A 19,094-nucleotide genomic window follows, 5' to 3' on the forward strand; every position below is an offset into this window, starting at 1 on the left:
TTCTAGTTAAAAATAAATATCTTTAAATTGTTAAATTTCACGATTTTCCAAAGTTAAACATAACACATTTGCCTTTTAGAATTGTATCATTCTTTCATCGATGAGACTTTTGTTATTTTTAATATTTAATATATTAATAATTAAAAAAAAATTATATATAATATATGTGGTGCGGTGCGGTTTTTAAAAAACAAAAAGTCTTATCATCGGTTTTTATTGTGGTTGCGTTTTATCAATTACGATTTTATATAGTTTTTACGGTTATTTTTAATTGTGTTAGAGTTTTTTGTTCACCCTAGTCAAAAGAAGAGAAAACATTCTTGGAACAAAGGAGAAATTGACCTAATGGTAGTTGTTGGTTATTCATCCAACAAAAGGACGAATTCCGATTCCGAATGATAATTATAGTCAAACTTCTCTAATCCCTATTACTAGACACGCTTCAAAATACCTCATCATCCCTATTCCGTAGCAAAATAAACATCTATTCGTTTCCATTTAAATTAAACCAAGAATTGCGTAAACTAATAAAAAAACCTTATAAAAATCTAATTCTATCAATAATCAAAAGAGCTATATTTTAATTTTAATGTTCTGATTTTCTTTTTTTACAAAAAAGCTATGATCAGCCTCATACTTATATTGGTTTAATGAATATGAATAAATATCTATTGGTTTTAATAAAAACATTTGTATAAAATAATCATAAACCATTGGTTTAAACAAAATTAAAATATAAAATGATTTTAGTGATAAAAATATATAACATAAATGGTTGTTTCTAACAGAATATATTGTTTTTATGGCTTTTCCTTAAAGGATAAGGACCTGAAAGAGTAACAAACTTTCGATTTTATTCACATTTAATCACTAATTTTTTTTTTTTCTATTTGCCACTTAACTATTGAAATTGTTCATATTTTACCCTTATGACCGGTAACAACCGGTTATAAGGGTAAAATGTGAACAATTCCAATAGTTCGGTGACAAATAGATAATGAAAAAAAAGTTTAGTGACTTAATGTAAACAAAGATAAAAGTTTGTTTCCCTCTCAAAAAGTTCAATAACTAAATGTTAACAAATTTTCCTCTTGTATTATGATTTAGCAAATTATGTATATTTGTTAAATTTAACAACATTTGTTGATGAAGAAATTTATAGGAAAAAAACCAAAAAAAAAACCCAAATAAGGTATAAAAAACGAAAAACGAAACCAACATTATATATATAAGTTTTATATTATAAAACTACGTAATATTATGTGTATAAAAACTATCCTAATATTATATGTATGAATTTTGTGTTATAAAATTATGGAACATATAAATTGACATGCATTAAACCATATACATTATTTATAAAAAAAATACATATATTGATACATTATATATTGTTATACTCCATGTATTGACATACATCATATTAATATATTTACTATTAAAAATGATATCAAAAATGAAAGTTAAGCTATTTATAATTTTGACATTTTTAATTTACCCGGACAATTGATTTATATTTGAAATTGTATTTTCTTAAAAAATTTGAATAATTATTGAAATTTATGATTATTTAACTAGACATATAGATGTAACTAAAATCATTAACATGTTTTATGAAGTGTTGCGCCCAAACCACCCTATCCATATTACCTTTACAAAAATGTTTTTTTAGAAAAAAAAAATAGCTATATATTCAACAATTAAAACAACACTATTTTTTTTTTCTTTCAAAAAGTCACTCATAATTTTAAAATGTTTTAGAAAAGAAAACAATTCATATTTAAATAACTATTTTAAAAGAATAAGGTTTTTTAATTTTTTTATTCGGAATACATCAACATTCTGACTATAAAACACAATTTCTTAATAGTTACAGGTGAGAATGATTCATTTTTTTGTTAAATAAAAATCAGATTGGAAATTTTGACTTTTTATTGTGGAAAATACCAAACCATTGGTTTTTTATTTCGGTTTCGGTTTTTCGTTTTTTTAATATATTTTTTAGGGTTTTTTTTTATATTTAATGGATTTCTTCATCAACAAATGTTTTTAGAATTTAATAAAAATAAATAATTTACTAAAATATAATACAAGAGGAAGTTTGTTCGCATTTAATCATTTTTTTAGAGAGTAACGAACTTTCGATTTTGTTCACATTTAGTCACTAACATTTTTTTCATCATGTATTTGTCACTTAACTATTGAAATTGTTCATATTTTACCCTAATGATCGGTTGTTACCGATCATAATGGTAAAATATGAACAGTTTCAACAGTTCAATCGTAAATAGATAATAAAAAACAAGTTTAATGACTAAATATAAACAAAATATTGTTACCATTTCAAGTGATTATTCATTTCCATAATTTAAATATGTTTAACAAGTTCTTTTCTAGTTTTATATTGGTCATAATTACACACATGATTTCTGATACGTTAAAAACTTAAAATGCATAAAAATTGACATAAAATCAGAAATTTCCCATTATTTTAATCATTCAAGAAGTCACCGTGTCACGCTCTCTCTCTCTCTCTCTCTAACTTTCTCTCTCTAGAATCCCATATATATATACAGCATTAGAGTTAATATCTTCACAATCAAAAACATATACAAATAAAGAGAGATAGTTGAGAGGTGAAAAGGGTGTGAGTGTTTTGCTTTTCTTCAATCTTCAATCTTCATGAAGCAAAGGTCGGAATCCATGGACACCGCCACAACCAACCACCGTCAGATGCAGGAGGTCGACGTCGAGTATACGACGGTGGCGATTCATAGCCAAGTTCTGAAAATCAAGCAGGAATTGGAGAAGACGATGCAACCGGAGCTGAGATCGGTTTTACGAGAATCCTCACGGCAGCCGAAGCGTTCACGCTCGCCCTTGGGAATCACAAACCGGCGTATCTCCGTCGGCAACGCCTAGAAAATCTACAGAAATCGACATCGATCGCTCAGTGTTTTGTTTTTTTTTTATCATGATTTCATGGCCATGATCTTCTGGTTTTGGTGTTTTGATCTTTAGATGTAAATATTTTGATGATAAATACAGTTATGAGTTTCATGGTTGAAAATATCTCCGATCACCACGTTTCGTTTTATGCTTTTAATACTTGTACATTATGCATCATATGTTGTTCTTAAATTGAGAAGGATATTCAAACTATCTTGAATATTCAAAATATTAATTGGTTGTTACGTGCATCACGAGTTGTACTATTTTAGTATCTTGAAAATTCAAAGTATTAATTGGTTGTTACGTGTGAATCATGAGTTGTACTATTTTAGATACTTTTTCAATTCAACGAAATGATTGTAACATGTGCTTCGTGATTTGTACAATAGTTGTTAGGTTTTCACCAAACGAAAAGTGAGAACACCCACGCACCAATTTCCTGAAGTAACCCTGATTCAGATACTAAAAAGCAACCTCTATAGAAAATTCAAATTTGAATTATTTTATATTTTGGTCAAATCATTTAGAATAAAATTATGATATTTTGACCAAAGTCTTCATTCTTGGAGCTAGAAAAAAGAAAAATGGAATTCAAATTTCAAACTGCATAATTATAATTTTTTTAATATAGTTATTACTTTTTGCCAGGGTTGAATACATTCAAATAAATCAATTTCGAAAGGAAAAGCAATTTCTTAAAAAACAATAGAAACTGAAACATAAAACACTATCTAGAGGGTGTTTGTGGTTTTTATTTATGTTTATATTTTTATTTAAGGGGTTTAAATAAGGTGGTTGCTGTTTGATATTTTTGATAAATGTTTTTGAATGTTTGAAATTAAAAAAATTGTTTCTTTCTAATTATTTGAAAATATATATCACCTGTAAAAACTAATTTACTGTTTTACCCTGTTTTTAAAAACCATATTATTCACACCTTCGGGGCCTCATTATTTTCATGATCAAGGTTACGCATACCAATTTACTAAATTTACAAATTTATCTTCCACTAATGTCATTTTTTTTTGTTATTCTACGTATATAAATATAATTTGCTAAACATCAAAAGCCAACATTAGGTTATTATATTTTAGTATCCCCTACGTTAATCCAAATACTTTTCTTAAAATTAAAATTTGATGCCACATAAAGCAATAATCACTTCTACCAAAAAAAATGTTTGTAAAATAAGCAATTCCAAAAACCCCATTAGTTAGAAAATCAAAAGAAATAGTTGGTATGCCTAAAAATGCAATTATATTCCTTCAAAGTTCACCTACAATCATCATTATTTAAATCTACATGATCCTCAATTTATCAAGCCTAAAAAAGGCATATGACATCTATGTTCCTTTTCTATACAATGCGTGTTAAGAGATAGACAACAAAACAAAAGTCTATTTATTCTAGATAAAAGAATAAAACGGTCATTTATCATCATTTAAACAATTCAATCACCCAAAAAGAAATCCAAATTTGTTCATACAACACTTCATCACATCTAACTTTGAGAAACGAGAGATTCTTTAGAAGAAAGTAATTTGACCCTTTTTGTAAGATCTCTCATGACATCTATAATCACCGATTTCTTTTGAATCCTGAACTTTAAAGCCAATTCCGTTGAGGTCAAAACACCCTTTTCAAGAATCGATTCATCTTCCATTATTTTTGTGGGAAAGTGATTAAGCGCTATCACACATAATGCAATAAGTGTCCGAAGAGCAGCTGTTTCATTTGCTAATCCAAGTGGCGCCTCAACAGACAATGATTTAAGCGTATTTAAATCACATGTCTGAACCGATTCAGCATCATTTGTTAAGAGTGCTCTTAATGCAGCCAATAATCGACCTTCTACTACTTCGGGTCCTCCTAGTGTTACCTAAGGAAAAAAAAAAAGATGTAAAAATAAATCAATAAAGAAAAGTACTTTCACCTTTTGAAAAACCATTTTTCTTGGTTATGGAGTTTTGAATTAGGGTTTAATTAATTACATAAAATGGGTTTTTTCCAAATTAATATTCAAGTTTACTTTTAAAATGGGATAATGATATAATATACCTTAAGAATAGCGTGTTCTCCCTCGAGATTTAATTTAGATAAAAAATCTTTTTGCCACGAAGAAGGTGAAGAGAAATTAGGGTTTGAAACACCAGCTGCCATGCTGGCAGCATCAAAAAGACCTCCGTCATATTTTAATTCAATACAATCATACGGATTTGATGCCACCACAAATCCATAATCTAGAAGGAAGAAATCGTTGCTCAAGCAACCATAATTAAGTGTCATATGATCACGCTCTTTGATATTCATCCCTGCAACAACCTGAAGAAGAAAAAAACGGGGAATTGAATCTATAATTAACTTCGTATGTTTACACAAAAGGATTTGATAACTTTTTTCTTAAAAAAACGATTACCTTGACTAGCATCTTTGGATCCCCTGAACCTTGTTCTTGAACAATTTCCGCATTAGGGGTAAAACTATGATTACACATATCAATAAGTGGAAGCATCATTGGAATATTATCACTATGATTTCCGGTTTTTACCCCATGTAACCGGAAAGCTCTAGAAGAAACAGCGGACATAGCCCACCCTAGAGAAGACGCGTCTACCTCCCGCCCTCCAAAAGGGTGATTTTGTAATTTCACATCTTCAACTTCACGTCTTACTTCTTTCTCAAAATCAAGAAGAAAACGGCATCTCTTATTCACCTATATATGCAATATGAAACATAATATAAGTTTATTAATAATTTATAAAGAAAAAGGTAAAAAAAAAAAAAAAAAAAAAAAAAAAAAAAAACTAAATTGGAATTGACCAATTTGCCCCTGGAGGAGGTACCTGGTAAAGAAGAGGGGCGTATTGCAGGTTCTTTATATCTTCTCCAGGAAAGAAAATGGGAAGAGTGAAAGATTGGGGAAGATTGCTGATGTAAGGCCACCAAAAGGAACCGGTTTTAGCTCTCTCTTGAAGAAGTTTTAAACCCAATTTCATAGCCCATAATTCCTCTGCCAAACGCTCCAAATTCCAGTTTTACACCATTTCAGAACTCAATTTTAGCCTACTTAATAATGCAAAATAGGGTTACTAACCTATAATGGAATGTGTCAAACAAACCCATTGAACACTATTGATTTATGATTTTTAGAAGAGTTGATGTTTGTTTTCTCAAATAACATGTGGATTTCATAAAAAATTTAACAACCATGTGTGAAAATGAATTATTGACGATGTGTGTTTCTCTATAATCCAAGGTAAAAAACAAAAGACGAGAATGCCCCTCATCATCCCATCATTTTAGAGGTAAAACACAAAAATGACGAGTTTTAAACACTGAAATCGTGTAATCAATCCAACCACACACTAAAATCGTCTATTTTAGAGGTCAAACATTTTGTCCTTCATATTTGGTGTTTGAATGTATCCCACACACTAAAATGGTGTATTTTAGAGGTTGGTTTGAATGCTAAAGAAAAAAACTAACACTAAAATGGTGTTTTTTCTACTACAACACATAGGTATCATGCAAATTACCCACCACCCCATTGTTGGATATGAACCCTAATTTGAGCTGAAACCAGTCCATGACCTAGTGGATTCAACTACTGAACAGTTTGGTTAATTAAGTCAAGAAAGTTGATGGTTGAGGATGAAATTTTGTTTCGTCTTATCTTCTATTCTATCTGAATCTTGTTCTTCAAAGAGATTGTTTTTTCTTCAATGGTGTTGTATTTTGTATCAGAATTTGCATTCAGATGTTTATTTTGCAAAATGGCGTATCAAATTGCTAGTAACTCTAAGCACCAGATTGAAAACTATCTAAAAATTATTGAAATATCACATACCAGGAACGTAACGAGTAAGATTGACCAAATTGGAGTAAGACTCATCTCCACCACCGGAATCATTTACCGGAAACCGCAACGGGATGTGCTCCGGGAGGGCAATTAGTTCAGACCCTTTAGGGATTTCTTCAGACGCGATTAATCCAAGCCCATATGGATCGGATTCTGCAATTCTCACAGAAGGGTGGACGAAACCACCTTCTCTTCTGACCCATTTGATTAGGTCAGGTGGGTTTGGAACTAACCTCGGCGTTGCGGCGGCGGAGCAGGTTAAACGACGGTTGAAAGTTAGAACCCTGGTCGTGCTTGGGTTTATCGTCAAACAGTAGTCTCTTGTAGCCATTAACATTATCTTGCTCGTTGTCGAGCTCATCAAATTCGACATTTTGAGAAATTTTGGCGCAGTAGATAGATTCAAGTATTCGTGATTTGGAGCTTCAAACTCATATTATCAGCGTTTTAGGAAATTTTGGCACACGCGATAGAAAAACACCCTTAGGTTTTCTATTCCACATGTTCAGTCCTTGATGTATAATACATAACTTTAGAGTAAGTTCTATAGTATTACACTTTTACGTCCTTGATGTTTAACACATAACTTTAGAGTAACTTTTACATGTATCCAGACACTAGTCGGAGACACCAACCCGTCCCCGGTTGAAATCAGGTTTCATCACGGCTCGACTCTCGGTTTGTATCTCTTTGTCTTGATTCTAAATCAAATGTCTCCTGATATTGAGGGGGGAAGAGCCTTGGTGTATGTTTTTTGCTGATGACATTGTGTTGGTGGCCGAGTTTAGGGCTGGGTTGACTATTCGGTTGGACACACGGAGGGTGATATTATAAGAAAAGGGTTATGCCTTAGTATTGTTAAGACTAAGTACCTTCGGTACAATTTCAATGGGGAGGTGAATATTGAAGGAATAGATGTAAGTTTAGGGGAGCATGCTCTTACCTCGAAGGAGAGCTTCAAGTATTTGGGTTCCATGATCCATAAAAAGGGGGTGGGGTTGTAGATATAGACGTCACCTGCTTATTAAGGCAAGTTGGTTAAAGTGGAGGTCAGCCTAAAGAGTTTTGTATGACAGGAAGGTCCTGCAAAACCTAAAGGGAAGATTTTATATGGTAGTTATTAGACATTCCATGATGTTTGCATCTGAATATTGGCCAACTAAAAGGACCATAATAGGAAAATGAAAGTAGCATAAATGATGATGTTAAGGTGGACTTGCGGTAGAACATTATTGGGTATGATCTCAAATATTGATATAAGAAACTTGTTAAGAATGACACAGATCACCGAAAAATTAAGGGAATAACATTTAAGGTGGTATGGAAATGTCCTTAAGAGGCCACCTTCAGTGACTATAAGGAATATAGAGTCATTAGCGACCGATAGTAAGAAGAAGATGGGGCATCCTAAAAGGAAGTATGAGGGTAGTGTGCGGTTAGACATGGGTTAGCTTTTCTTTTTGAGAACATGACCACATATAGGTGGCTTTGGAGGCTAACTATCATAATAGATAGGTAGCTCACTCGTTTATATGTTTTGTTTGTCAATCGGTAGTTTGACACATACCTCTTACCCATATGATTATATCATGGTTTACAAAATAGTTTTATGGCTCACGTTTGACTTACTTCCTATTGTTTGTTCCACTTGCAAGTTCTCTGATCCAGGGATGTTAATTGGATTTATTTATCTTTATATCTCAATGTCCACTCTAATTTACCTTATACGTTTTCTTATTTTCAGGTTATCGATTGCACATGTCAGAGGTTATTAATGTGACACAGTCGTTTTACCCATTTGGAGACATGATTGTCAATACCTACCTCCCCAACCATATTCCAATGGGATTCCCAAGGTTTATTGTTGGTTTACAATTTTATGTAATTTTACACATCTTTTTTGTAAGTTTTATGTAAATATTTTAATAGATGTTCAATCCAAATTTAGTGTTGTGCTTGTTATGATTTATTAATTTGTAAAAATAAATCTTACATATAATGAAAATAATAAAAATAGTTGTAAAAATCTATATTATAATATATATATATATATATATATATATATATATATATATATATATATATATATATATTGTAACATTCAAGATTAGTGGTATGCTCCTTTTTAACCCTTAATGTGAATTCTTTGCAATTTGGTCCCTTGTCGAGTACGTTGGGCGTAATGACTCAATTAACGGTTGTGGAGGCGAGGTGCCCAAGTACGCTAAGCAGGGGTAAACCTTAATTTTTAGGGTTTGTGCCCTATTTAAACAACTTATGTTGCCTTGATGTATCCTTTGGTCAACCTCCACTCCCCTAAACCCTAAGAACGAAACCCTAATTGTTATTTGTGAGATTTGAGCTTGGAAGTGAGTTTTGGTGTTGTTTTTGGTGATTTAAAGGAAGAAGAACCCTTAAGAGGTTGCTTTGGTGTGGCTTGAGCTTGTAGATCCATATTCATTATCAACTTTGCAAGTCGTTTGAGGTATAAAGCTCTCAACTTATCACACCCCCAAACCAAGAATGACGGAAACGTCCGGGGGTGGAGGACTTAATGTATAATATTATAACCACAATTGCAATAGTAATTTAAGCAAACACAACCAACATATATATAATTGAAAGAGTTACATCATTGTATGAATTACATGTTTTCAAATCAATTACATTATGTTGACAAAATATGAAAGTTGACGCCTTAACGTCCCATCCTCAAAATGCACTTGGTTACCTATTTAGTGATTTCCTGAGAATACAAGTTGTTTGAAAAAGTGTCAAACACAAAGGTTGGTGAGTTCATAAGCTTTTGTTTTAAACTAGATAGAAGTCTTTCTCTTGTAAATGTCATGTTTGTTCCAGAAAAATCCAATATTTTCCTTAAAATGTGTAATGTAGTCTTATAGCCAAAGACCGAAGTGTATAAGTAACTTTTCTTACTTATAGAAAATAATATATGTTTAAATCGACCTAAACGCGTTTGAATTCAATGAAATTCCCGTAAATTCTTATGTTTGTTAATACTTTCTGTGAGTTTATTATAACCATGCTATGACCTAGTTGGCCTGAAACGACGTTCTTCAGGCGTCGGAAATGTTTATGACATTTGTCACCCCATACCTGTTGCTCTAACTGTTGCATGTAGTTAAGGTGTGGGTTTGTCAAACCCAATATAGATCTATATACAACTATCATGCTCTCCCTCCAGGAGACTCTGGTTACAATACATGCCTTATTGGTAAATGTGAAGCGAATGTCTCACAAAGTCTTTAACGAATTTACGTGTAATGTAATGAAAATCCCTTTTTGTATAAATGTACCCTTTTTGTATGAGTGTGTTATGCAATGTATCATAAACTATACCTATTATAGTTTATCAAAACAAGGGTAGTAATGGTAATGTACGTAAATTATATTCAACGTAGTTTATTCAATTGCTTGAGTAAAATGGATGTACTTTGATTATAACAATTGTGTTATCCTTTATATTCCACACACACACACACACACACACACACACATATATATATATATATATATCAAAATCCATTTATTAACTGATGCATGTTTATATACCAAGACAAAATGTCATTTATTTGCAATAACATACATTCACATGAAGATATACACTTTGCTCAACATGTTACAAAGTGAAATGAAATTGTTAGTATTTTCTGGTAGTAACAGTTTCTATTACTGTTATTAGAAAATTTATAAAAAAATCATAACAGATCCAAATCAGAATCTGTAAATTCTGGGAGTTTTAAAAATGAGTCTAGTTTGTTCATAAATTTTTCCATGATTTTTAGTGACCTCCAACTTAGGTGAAAATGTCCATAAACACAGACTGGTCCGGATTGGTTCTTGAAATGATAGGCAGATTTGTAAAAATCACCATAAATTGTAGAAAAATCGTATGGAGATGTGAAAGTAACCATTTTGAAGCTAAGAACTGGAAATACTTGCAATAAAAACAGTTTTAAAAATTAAAATGTTTAAGTTGACCAAAACAGTTCCTGAATGGAGCCCAACTTTTCTGATGAAAGTTTTTGGAAGAACTTAGTGGTGTTCTTGGTGTTTTAACTTGTATCCCCCCCCCCTTAAAACTTAAGAAAATAAGAAAATATAGGGGTATGAACTCACCTTGAGTGATTTCAGTAGATGGATGATGAAGAAATGTAGTATTCCACTCAAGAACACCAAGAAGATGTCTTGAAGGTTCGAAGATCTAACACTAATGTGATGGAATTTGTGTAAGCAATCTATGATTTTGAGTAAAAGGAAGTGAAATAATTATATGGAGGATGAGTATACTTACCAAAATTGGGAAAAAGCTTGGAAGATGGCCCTTGAATCTCGAATTTTGGTGAGAGGATAGAGAGAGAAAAAGTGTTTAATCTTTGGTGGAAGAATGAGAAAATGAGAGAGTGTAATAGGAGAGAGGATAGATTTTCAACCTTGACCAAGAGTATGGCTGCTCAAATGGTGGGTAAAATACTCTTGACTGATCAGGTATGGTGGAAGGTCAATAGTTGGTCATGGAGTGGGCATGGGAGGGGTTGCTTATGTTACACACTAAGGTAAAGTCAACACTCCACCACAAAATCTTACTTAATAGATTTTATTCTAAAATAAGGATTTCCTTAAAAAATATGTTCAAATTATGAATATTTAGGGTCTTACAAGTTAAAATATGATTTTTGGAGAATATCCCACGTTAAAATAATTAAAAACGGGCTTAAAACGGAGTTGTGGTCGAAAATCGGGTGGAAAGTGGCAAATCCGAAGTTAGGAGGGTGACTCCGGCCTTAACAACATTAGATCCAAAGTGGGGTTAGGCCGCTGAGGTGAATCTGAAGCGAAGGGACTGCGGTCCGAGGAGGGTCCGAAGCGATGCGGTGTTCCGGTTTGATGGTTGTGGCTTGCTGGTTGCGGCTAGCTTGTTGCGGCTATACTAGAGAACTTCGGTTCAGGCTTCTCCGGTCCAAGAAGGTTCGGCCTCTAAGAGGCTTCGGCCCTAGGGAGAGGTTTCGGATCCTTTGGGGTATTTTACCCGTTCTAACCTTGTTTTAAGTGATTTTTGACCTGGTTAAGGGTCGGGATGACCCGAATGACTTCAAAAAGTTACGAAAACTTTTGAGAGAGATGTGGGAGAGATTTCAAATATAAAGAGATATAGTGAAAACGATTGAGAGAGGTTTCATTTGTAACCTTTTTGAGTGTTCGGCTTCGCAATGCAAGGTCCGTAAACCCCGTTAAGCCATGTTTTAAGGCCCTACACACTCCCGATGAGTGTGCAATAGTGTTTTATCGCTTTGATTCAATGTTTAGCATTATTACAGCTATGAAAGACTCAAACATACGAATTTGTCCAATTGATGTTTTCTTATTAAATTAGCAGGTTGTTTAGTAAATATACAATGTAAACCCTCATATACAAGGGCTAAATTAGTCGTCCGGTTTGACTTGTTGACTTTGTTTGGCTTTGACTTGAACCGAAATTGACTATTGTCACACAACTTGATGACTTCTTATACTAGATCTAGTTTAGGGCCTTGTTTATGTATTTTTGGATTCTTTAAGCCTTGTTTGAGAGTATAATCTACTCCAGAAGCCATAGATGGTAGATCTTAGCACTTTTGAGGTCCATTGTCCATAAAATGCAATCTTTATGAGTTATATTGGTCCATGCATGTGTTCAGGTCCTTAATATGGTTATTTTTGAGTTTTGGGTCCCATTAAGTCATGCATGGGAGTAAAGTTACCAACTTTATCTCTTAAGACATCATTAGGGACCAGATTTGAGACTTTGACGCGAAGGTCGAATCGATTAAGCACTTAATGGTGAAGATTGGTCAACTACATCGTACGATGGACGTACCCAACTCATATACTGAGCGTATTGGCCTCGGAGGTAGAGCGCGGGGCGTAAGCCTAGTTATGTCGGGCGTACTCAGCAGCCTTGACTTCGGTTGGCTTTCTCGATTTGGACCGTTATTAGACCTTTAGGGTTTTTTGGCCTTATTAGGCCATTAGACTTCTGACTTTGGGTCATTGCTAGGCTATGGGCCTTCTTGGATTTAGGCCCATGATGGGGTTTTGGACCATTTAGAAAGTTAGGCCATTTGGGATTTAGGTGGCATTTAGGAATTTGGAGCAAATGGTTTGGGCCTTGGTTTTGGACCAAGTAAGAAAAGGGTAAATTGGTCTTTTACCCTAAATGTTGGACAAGTGATCTACATTCTTGATTTTAGGTTAAGACCCAATTATTAATTGGGTATTATTGATGATGTTAGCGCAAGGATTTTTCCAGATCAGCAGTCTGAGCTTTATCTGAGATATTAAGCAGTTTGAGATGAGTTTCCTCACTATGCTTAATGGGTCGAAGACACTTATGCCTGCCCATGATTTGGTATGGATAAGATGCTAATTGTCTGTGTAACTCTTGCATGTGTTGTATATGATATGTATATCTATTATGGTTTTATAAAGAAACGCTTGGGTTGATGGTTTTATTATAATTAAAATGAAATTTTTGGTCTTAATTTTTGAGATGTTACAAGTTGGTATCATAGCCTTGGTTTGAGGGATTCAGGCATACTCTCAGGTGTGTCTGAACTCAAAATGAGGATTTGGTAGATTTTACAAAAAGAAAATGTTTTATAAAAATAGTTTTCTAATAAAATAAAAGGGTGTGGTGCATGCAATCGGCTGAGCTCAAGTAGGTTTCCTAAAATACCCATACATGTTATGTTATGATTTGAATTATGAATCTATTAATCGCATGATAGATTAGGGCTAAGGATCTGCTCAGGATTGCATGATAGAATTCTAGGAGAGATGCCTTTATATGCCTGCTATATGAGCTTGTAGACTTGTATGCTAGTACTGATCAGTCAGTGATAGGATGACATGTTGAGGTTATGCTTGATTCTGATTGCTCAATGCTCGAATGTTGCTTGCTTTGTGTTTTTTTCGGAGTTCTCATTAATTTCAGCTAACTATTAAGCGAATATGTTAATAATTTTAGAAGGTTAGGTTTAACTCTATTGCGCAGATCTTTTCTGAGTCAAACTGTTGTAGTGTGAGACCTTTCATCTAAAGAATTATCTGGTGTCGGTGATATGTAATTAAATTCATGAGCTAGTTAGAAGGTGTTAAAGGGAGTTCATTCTGTAGTTGATGGCGGAGAATGGTGTAGAAGTAGACGTCATCCATTGCATTAAGGCAAGTTAGTTAAAGTGGATGACAACCTCAAGAGTTTTGTGTGACAGGAATGTCCCGTAAAAACTAAAGGGGATATTTTATTGGTAACAGTTAGACATTCTACGATGTGTGGATCTAAATGATGGCTAACTAAAGACCACGAAAGGGAATATTTTATTGATAACAATTATACCTTATTGGGAATGACACGGATCACCAAAAAAAATTAAAGGAATGATGTTTGAGGTGGTATGAAAATGTCCTTAGGAGGCCACCTAAAGCGACTATGAGGAGAGTAGAGTCAATAATGATTGAAAGTAAGAGAAGGATGGGACATCCTAGAAGGAAGTATGAGGGTAGTGTGCGGTTAGACATGGATGAACTTTTTCTTTCCGAGAATATGACCACAAATAAGAGGCTTTGGAGGCTAAATATTATAATAGATGGATAGCTTGCTCGTTTGTATGTTTTGTTTGTCAATAAATAGTTTGACACATACTTATTGCCTATATGCTTGTATCTTGGTTTACACATCTATATTTTATGGCTAACATTTTTTTGGATTAAGGTGTCTAAGCCCATAATTAGATTAGTATGACTTGTAATTGTAAGTAAAATCCTTTTTTGGTTGCCCTCATAACTAGTAACCGAATAGAATAACATTTGGAGAGAGAAGTTGATTTATTAATTTATTATATGATTTATAAATTGTAATATATAATTTATTAATATATTATATGATTAACATATTAATTATAATTAGTAATAATTAATTAAGAATCAGAATTAATTTAGATTTAATTCTGGGTTAATTAGAATTAATTATAGGGGCAAAGACTATACTATAATTGTTCAATAGTTGAACAAGAAGGAATCCCAGAACCTTCCACTAGGGTGGAATATTTTGGTGATGCCTATAAAGCATCTGGAATATTTATTGCGAGATAAGGAAATTAGATAACCACCCAAATTTAAAGTAGTATTATTTTACTTGGGATTAGGACCCTTGGGGTAGCTTATTTTCGTCCACTCCATACACCTTAAGGATAGTCGGAAATCTGATCTCACTCTCATTTCTCCTTTTGTGTTGTTGTTGCTAGGGTTCGGGTAAAACCATTAAAGGCACCAAACTTTTGGTGCTTGCTTCTCAAGTCAACAAAGAAAGGAATCAAGTAAATTTGTTTGCTATAACTAGTTGGAGGTATGTAATCCTAGTTTCTCTTTTTTCAAAATTGATAGGGTTCATGCTAGTTTTGTTAATTCAAAGTATGTTATCTTTAATGTGAAGACATAGATCCTATTAATGTAACATCCCGAATATTAAATAAATAAATAGATAAGGGTTAATACGAGTAGAAACCCTAAAATAATTAATAATTTAAATAGGGTGTTGGTTTTGGGGAGTTAACCGTCATAATTTTAGAATTTGGGGGTTAAAAGCGTAAGTCCGAATTGGTTTTGTGAATATTCATGAAGGCGGGGGCTGCAATTGTAAATAATTTATAGATAAGGGGCTGCTTGGTAATTTAGGCTTCTTATGTAATGAAATTATGGAATTAGGGGCAAAAGTGTAAATGACAGATTAATTTTGAAAGGATTTGTGGAGGAAGGGCCGAAATTGGAAAAATGGAAGGCAAGTTTGATTAGATTGTGAGATATGGACTCGGCAGTTCATTCCATGTAAAGATGCTCCAGCAATCCTAACCCTAGCATTGTGATACAGCCGCCATGCTTGAAGACCAGCCGCCACCCTTGTGCCCTCACAATCCAGAGATCGACACCTCCTCGTCGCATGGTCGTGGAATACCTCCGATGTCGCTCTTGTCGCCGGCGAAGTCAAGGTGAGGTGGCACTACCGTGGCAGCCAAGAAGACCACTGAAGATCGAGAACCTGGCGGAATTTGTCCTTGCGTGGCGTCGTGAATAACCGGAAACACTCGGTAAGATCGGTTTCTTCTCTTCTCCGTCTTCTCTCTACCCAGCTGAAGTTGTTTGCCTTTTATTGCCGCCGATAGCTTTTGGGCTGTTGTGGTCGTCATTTCCAACAACAATAGCCATGTATAAGGCGGCTGGATGTTAGATGCTTGAGTATTTGTTATGCTATGATCTGTTTTTGGTGTTGTTTGTACTATTTAGAGCCAGAATCCACCACCACCACTTCAAGGTGATGGCTGCCACCCATTTCGTTTTTTGCCACCATTGGCCGCCACCAGTCACCGTGGGTGGTGGCTGTGGACCTGTGTATTCTATGTGTGAGGTCATTTATGTGCTTTTTGGACAGGAACCATCACCGCCACCATTGGAAATGGTGGTTGCCGCCACGTCACCACCACCAGCTGCCATATGGTGATGGCTATGGGTATTTGTTGTGATGAGTATGAGTATGCCTTGTGAAATGAGTCTTGTGTTAGCATTTTTAGTGGAGGAATTGAGGGAAAAACCACCACCACCACCGCGAAGTGGTGACTGGTGCCATGAGCCGCCAATGACCACCACTACCTGGGGTGGTAGTGGGTGGTGTTTGGCATAGTGAACCCTAACCGACCCAAATGCTTGATATGGGCTTGTTGGATGACTATTGGGCTAGAAACCCTAATTAGGGTTTAGAAAACCCTAATTTTGGGTTTGTTGATTTAGGCCTATTGGGACCCGCGTTTGGACTAGTGGAATCAAGATAAAACCCATGACAATTTTATTATATGATCTATTAGTGGAATAATGGACTTAATGGGTTAACACCTTAATGGGTTAAGTGAGAAATACTTAACCATAATCGTCATTTTATGTGAAAACCCTAATTTTTACTTGCGCCTTGTGATTGGGTTTTAGTATTTGGGCCATTGATGGGCCGTCCAAGAGCAGTCACGTGGACTAGAATATTTATATGGGATTTAGGGTAAGGCCCATATAAGGGTTTAGGCCCAATTTGGAAAATTAGGCCATGGTGGGCCCAATGGACTCGAGTCATATATGGACGAGGTTGGTGGACCATGTTTAGACCTAATAATGTGAGGGTTGGTCTTAGATCCTAATGGGGTTATTTGTGGGTTTGGCTTAGTGATAGAAGTCGGAGTGTAGCAGCAACATTTATAGGATCTGTTCGCCACCCGAGGTGAGTCTTCTCACTATACTTATCTGTGTTATAATTTGTGTGTGACCGTAGGGTCTTAGTATATTATTGACCAGAGGGTTTCAGTATATATAGACCGGAGGGTCTTATTTGTTTATTATGTGTTATATGTTATCGTGCATACTGTCTTTGTGACTTATGCTGTTATGGTAATATGTGTATATATTGATCTTATGTGCTTATTAAAGTACTGTGATATCCTGCATTATGTCTATGTGAATTATGTTGTGTATTTATTATGAGCTTATAAAGTTAGGACCGGAGGGTCCACAGAGTTAGGACCAGAGGGTCCACAGAGTTAGGACTGGAGGGTCCATTAGAGTTGTGGGACTTGAGGGTCCCACTGAGACACATTGACCGGAAGGTCTTATAGAGTTATAGCCTCGAGTGGCTAATGTGTATTTGTGGTATTTTGGGGAACTCACTAAGCTTTGTGCTTACCGTGTTGTGTGTTATGTGTTTCAGGTGTTTTTCAGGATCGCGGGAAGGCGATGGTTCGATTGCACACACGAGATAAAGAGTTATCTTTTGGAGGATCCTGGATTATTAATTTAACTATTATGGAATTGTGTTTTTTTAATTGATTATTGGGATTTTTGTGGAATGTATTATGATAATTTTTGTAATTTAAAAATGAAAATTTTGTCTGAAAATTTACGGTGTTACAATTAAGTTGCATGTGCCCAATCTTAATTGTTAAGTGATTTTCCGCTTGAGCATTTTTGTTGTAATCTTAGAAAACCATCATATTTCACTTACTTCCTATTGTTTGTTTCATTTACATGTTCTGAGATCTAGGGCTTGTTAATTGGATTTATCAATCTTTATATCTCAAAACCCACTTTGATTACTTTCTATGATTGCATCTTTTTAAATTTTCGATTGCACATGTCGTAAGTTATTAATGTGACGTAGTCGTTTTATCCCATTTTATGGCACGACTGCAGATATCTACCTCCACCAACCCTATTCCAGTGGGACTCCCAAGGTTTATTACTGTTTTAAAAATTTAAATTATTTTACACATCTTTTTTGTAAGTTTTCTATAGGTGTATTTTTGGATGTTCAATCCCAATGTATTGTTGTGCTCCTTTATCACACCTAGGACAACAGAAGTGTTGGGTTATGGACGTAGGGATATTGGATTACGGTCATTGAACATACATTGAATAGTACATAACAATATAAAACATAAATATCACTTCCATTATGGATAGCAAATTACATTGGGATATGTTTATGAAATACTAGAATTTCGATTACAAAAGATGCCTTACCAGGTAAGGTATAACTATAACGATAATAAGTCTTCAGTAGCTTCATCGATTACAATCTTCCATCTCGCGGTTTCCTAAGAATACATGTCATTTTGAAAATGTCAACATAATGTTGGTAATTTCACAAATCTGAATATTATATCTTTGAGAATAACTTTTATATGTAACTTTATTAAGTAGTAGTATTATCAGGATATATTTTAATAGTATTCTATTATTTATAGATATTGTAATTTGGATACTTTACTTATTACTTACTACACACTACCATTCTTTTTAGGTTTTACCCTATTAAATGTAGTATAATATAATCTTGTTCGTAATATAGTTATCTTACAGATATATACATATATTACATATACTTTTATCCTACAAGTATTTTTATGAAAAACAATACTTCTAATCTTAGAGTGAGAGAGATTTTTCATATGCACTATTAAATCGGAAAATATCATCCAATCTTAATCGACATAAGCGTTTTGTTTTATTAATTAATTTACTATTTATCTTTATTAAATACAATGAAGTACAATGTTTCTCCTAAGATTTTTTTTGTCAGCGCTACGACTAGGTGAATCGACAACATCTAATAATTATTGATATTTATACGGTAGAGTAACGACAACGTATACTAATTATCAATATTTATATGAGTAGAGTAACGACAATGTAT

The 19,094-nt window shown here is 33.9% G+C and overlaps 1 protein-coding gene across 1 annotated transcript; it reads right to left on the bottom strand.

The window, feature by feature from the left end:
- Window positions 1-4,332: 4,332 nt before the first annotated feature.
- LOC145011981 (Rubisco methyltransferase family protein) lies at window positions 4,333-7,251 on the bottom strand. The gene is made up of 5 exons (XM_078970739.1): window positions 6,800-7,251; window positions 5,796-5,962; window positions 5,369-5,665; window positions 5,011-5,274; window positions 4,333-4,831 (listed from the first exon to the last, which is right to left on the bottom strand). The coding sequence occupies exons 1-5, from the start codon at window positions 7,182-7,184 to the stop codon at window positions 4,454-4,456; spliced, it is 1,491 nt and encodes a 496-aa protein (XP_078826865.1). The 5' UTR covers window positions 7,185-7,251; the 3' UTR covers window positions 4,333-4,453.
- Between the last annotated feature and the right edge of the window lie 11,843 nt (window positions 7,252-19,094).

Source organism: Lactuca saligna, chromosome 8 (assembly GCF_052625555.1).
Source record: "Lactuca saligna cultivar CGN05327 chromosome 8, ASM5262555v1, whole genome shotgun sequence".
Classification (NCBI taxonomy): Eukaryota; Viridiplantae; Streptophyta; class Magnoliopsida; order Asterales; family Asteraceae; genus Lactuca; species Lactuca saligna.

Excerpts from the sequence above, each read along its gene's own strand:
- LOC145011981 (XM_078970739.1), bottom strand. The coding sequence starts at position 7,184 with ATGTCGAATTTGATGAGCTCGACAACGAGCAAGATAATGTTAATGGCT. Across the intron at positions 5,275-5,368 it reads ATCCAAAGATGCTAGTCAAG|GTTGTTGCAGGGATGAATAT; the intron begins GTAATCGTTTTT and ends TTTCTTCTTCAG. Across the intron at positions 4,832-5,010 it reads GAGAACACGCTATTCTTAAG|GTAACACTAGGAGGACCCGA; the intron begins GTATATTATATC and ends TTTTTTCCTTAG.